This window comes from Anneissia japonica, unplaced genomic scaffold (genome assembly GCF_011630105.1).
Source record: "Anneissia japonica isolate Jap-2015-1 unplaced genomic scaffold, ASM1163010v1 scaffold172582_len1462937_cov174, whole genome shotgun sequence".
NCBI lineage: Eukaryota > Metazoa > Echinodermata > Crinoidea > Comatulida > Comatulidae > Anneissia > Anneissia japonica.
The window spans coordinates 544,930-548,106 of record NW_022725666.1 but is presented as its reverse complement, the minus strand read 5'-3'; the positions used below and the strand labels follow the sequence as shown (position 1 = coordinate 548,106).

Genomic DNA, 3,177 nt, shown 5'->3' with positions numbered 1-3,177 from the left:
AATGTGCATTTTTGTCTGCCTCTTGACACTCCTTTTGAAATGGACCTTTCCGCTAAGCCCCGCCCCTTGGATATTGTTGCTAAGGTCACACGCGATCGTGTTAAAACATACGCATGTGCTTGTCAGACACGCGCGTATTCCTGCCCCTGTTCTGATTGGTTAGTTGTTAAATTTGATTGACAATCTGGAAAGGTCCATTTTGACACGTGGCCACCTTGAGGGAAAGATGTCCTCGTCTTGTCAATCATTATGATCAAAATCATCAAACATAAATTGGTCACGTGAATAGGATTTACATTAACCAGACACTGTGAATTTTTCATGCAGGCACATTTTGTGAACAAAGTATTCATATTAAGCACTTTAGCTGTCTGTCTTCACTCATAAGTGGTCGGCATCCTTACATCGGTTAATCAAAGCCACATTGTATATATTATCTACAATGACTCAATACCCTCTGCCAAATAATAAGCCTATATAATATTTTACATTCATTTTATCAGGAAAACGAAACTAATTTGAATATTATTTTATTGAAACCAAGATTTGAACAAATGCTTGTTGCAGAGATCGTAAAAATAATTTTAAAAAAATCAATAGTAATAAACACAATCACATTGTGTGCAGCAATTGTTGATGCAGGAGAGTAAACTTAAAGATAAGTCTATTAACGAGATCTGCAAACAAGGTCTGAAGGGTTTGTGTGATTTCCTATGAGTATAATATCATTTGTTGATGACTCAGACCCCTTATTTCCTAATCAAATGACACTAGTAGGAAACTCACAGAAGCGAAACGTCAGACGAAGAATATTGTCCACAAACACATGCAACTTGTTGAACGCGTAGAAGCAAGAGACAAGAAAACTTACGTATTCTAGAGCCTGTTGCGATTAAACCTCGAACGAAGGTAAGTCAAACCAAAAGTGGTTTTATTTTCTCGTTTAATTCTCAACTTGACACATCTGTGTCAGTGACATTATGTCATAGACACACTGATGCTGTCTATAATCCTATTGAGAAAAAAAATACATTTCGAAGAAACGTTATACAAATTGTATTACTGTGACAGTTGTAAACGTACAGGCATTCACCTAGGAATAGTTCTATTTTATATGAACTATCTGTCTGAACAAATAAAAGTCTATTGGTGGATTTTTATTATTCAGATACTTTAACAGTAATCATATTGTAATGTACGCTTTAATCAATATATCACATTGGGATTTATGTATTTTTCGTATTAGGACAACTGAACGTTAACCCACTTTCTCTGATACTTAATTTAAATTATATGGTGACATCACTCATATTGTACAATCTGCGTTTAATATTCAACAGAGTGTCTGACAGCAGCGATGGATGACACACTTTCAGAACTATTGACGTGTCCAAGTTGTTCCGAGATGTTCGACAACACCTTAGATATCAAGCAACCGAAGGTTCTCCCGTGTCAGCATGTATTCTGCCTCGGTTGCCTACAAGGTTTAAATCTCGAGAAGAGAACCTTAGACAGTGGTCTGGACCTAAGCCTCTCAGAAACCTCTCCATCCCCATTTGACGAGAGCCTCCAGGCCCTTTATTGTCAATGTCCAAGTTGTAGCAAGAAACATCGCGTACCACATGATGATGTAAGCAATTTTGATAACAGCATTGTCCATGATAAACTTCTTGAGAGCTGTAAGACCAAGAAGCTTCATACCCAGGAGCCGCGGTCTGAAACCGACGAATTGATAACTTTCTTGAAAAGAGCTCAAAGTAAACTTCAGAAAAAAATTGGATCGTTCGATGCAAAATTCAAACAGAAACTTGTCGATTTGCAAAGTTACTGCGATGCTAACAAAGAAGAAGTAAAAGCAAAAATGGAAGAACTTGTAGAGGTAATCCACAAGACAGAGGCAAGTCTATTCAAAGAAATTGATAAATACCACGAAACGGAGGAAAAGAAACTAAAGGACACACATGAAGCCGCGCTGGAACGCGTCAAGCATGCAAAAGAACTCTCGGAAAATGTCAACGAAGCGCTGACGGGCTCGCAGCCGAAAACTGCTGTGCATCTGACGAAAGTTCTTGGTGACACGTTATCCACGTGTGATGATATCGAAGGCCTAACTGAAAACGTTCCAGACCCATCTTTATCTAGCTTTGAGTGCAATATTGAAGATCTTAAACAGTCGATTACATCACTTGGAGGAGAAACCAACGTGGAGATGAATCCGGACGAAAAAGAGTTCTCGAAAGGTCAGGAAGAGAACGATAAACAAGAAGAGGTGCTTCAATGCAAAGCCGAGGAGTTGAAGGAGGCCGTTCTAGTTAAAGATATTAATGATCCCTTACCGGCATACCCTATACTATCCGTTAACAGTAAATGGGCCACTTAATGATCTGTCACCCACATTGAAGGATGTAGTTAGGAAATTGAAAGATGTTTTCAGGAAGTTTTAACATTGTAAATCGCTTAATTTGACTTGTTTTCTTCCTATAGTCTAGTTACTGAAACGTATGACCTTTGTATCTAGTATGTATTAATGCCTCAAATTCGTGGTATTTTGTGACATGTTTATGATCTGCGGCTACTTGATATTATTTGTTCGTATCATTTCAACTACGTATTCCACAGAAGAAAAATGTCATATGTTCTAATCATTATAAATGGACAGAGAAGTCATAATTACGTTTAATATCACTTTTTATCTCTTCTTTCTGTTGACTCAATAAATACGTATCAAAATTTAATTTGTTGAGTTCGTCTCCATTAATGTTTCTTTTCCTATAAATTTGGCAATAATTGAATAGTAATGCGTTTATTCACATTTCATTATTGATACTAATGGATCCTTTTTTTTTTATGGAGGAAAACAAACGTAACCTTAACATGGACTGTATATTTGTCTGTTTTACTTAGTTTTATGGACAGAATACGTAGGTCTACAGACAGTATCGTGGTGTTGTCTGATAGGCCTAGCATTAATTTATATTATTAATCATATCTTAAAAGGATGTCTTCCGCTAAGGAACTAGTCTAGGCGCGCTCTGCTCAAGAGATCAATGTAGTTGCTTTCCACAAATTGTAAGCCTATACAAGTGTTGTACCAAAATACTCTTAAATGTATTTGTTTTTGGTTTAACCATACTTCAACAGTTTAGCCTACTTTTATTACGTACCCATCTCTTGGGG

The 3,177-nt window shown here is 37.0% G+C and overlaps 1 protein-coding gene across 1 annotated transcript; it reads left to right on the top strand.

Moving 5' to 3' along the window:
• The first annotated feature begins 755 nt into the window (after nt 1-755).
• LOC117112803 (tripartite motif containing 13-like) lies at nt 756-2,741 on the top strand. The gene is made up of 2 exons (XM_033255974.1): nt 756-909; nt 1,341-2,741. Exon 2 carries the CDS (start codon nt 1,358-1,360, stop codon nt 2,378-2,380), a length of 1,023 nt encoding a protein of 340 aa, XP_033111865.1. The 5' UTR covers nt 756-909; nt 1,341-1,357; the 3' UTR covers nt 2,381-2,741.
• Nucleotides 2,742-3,177: the final 436 nt, after the last annotated feature.

What these genes read in the sequence shown, in the direction of transcription:
- LOC117112803 (XM_033255974.1), top strand. Translation starts at nt 1,358, where the DNA reads ATGGATGACACACTTTCAGAACTATTGACGTGTCCAAGTTGTTCCGAG.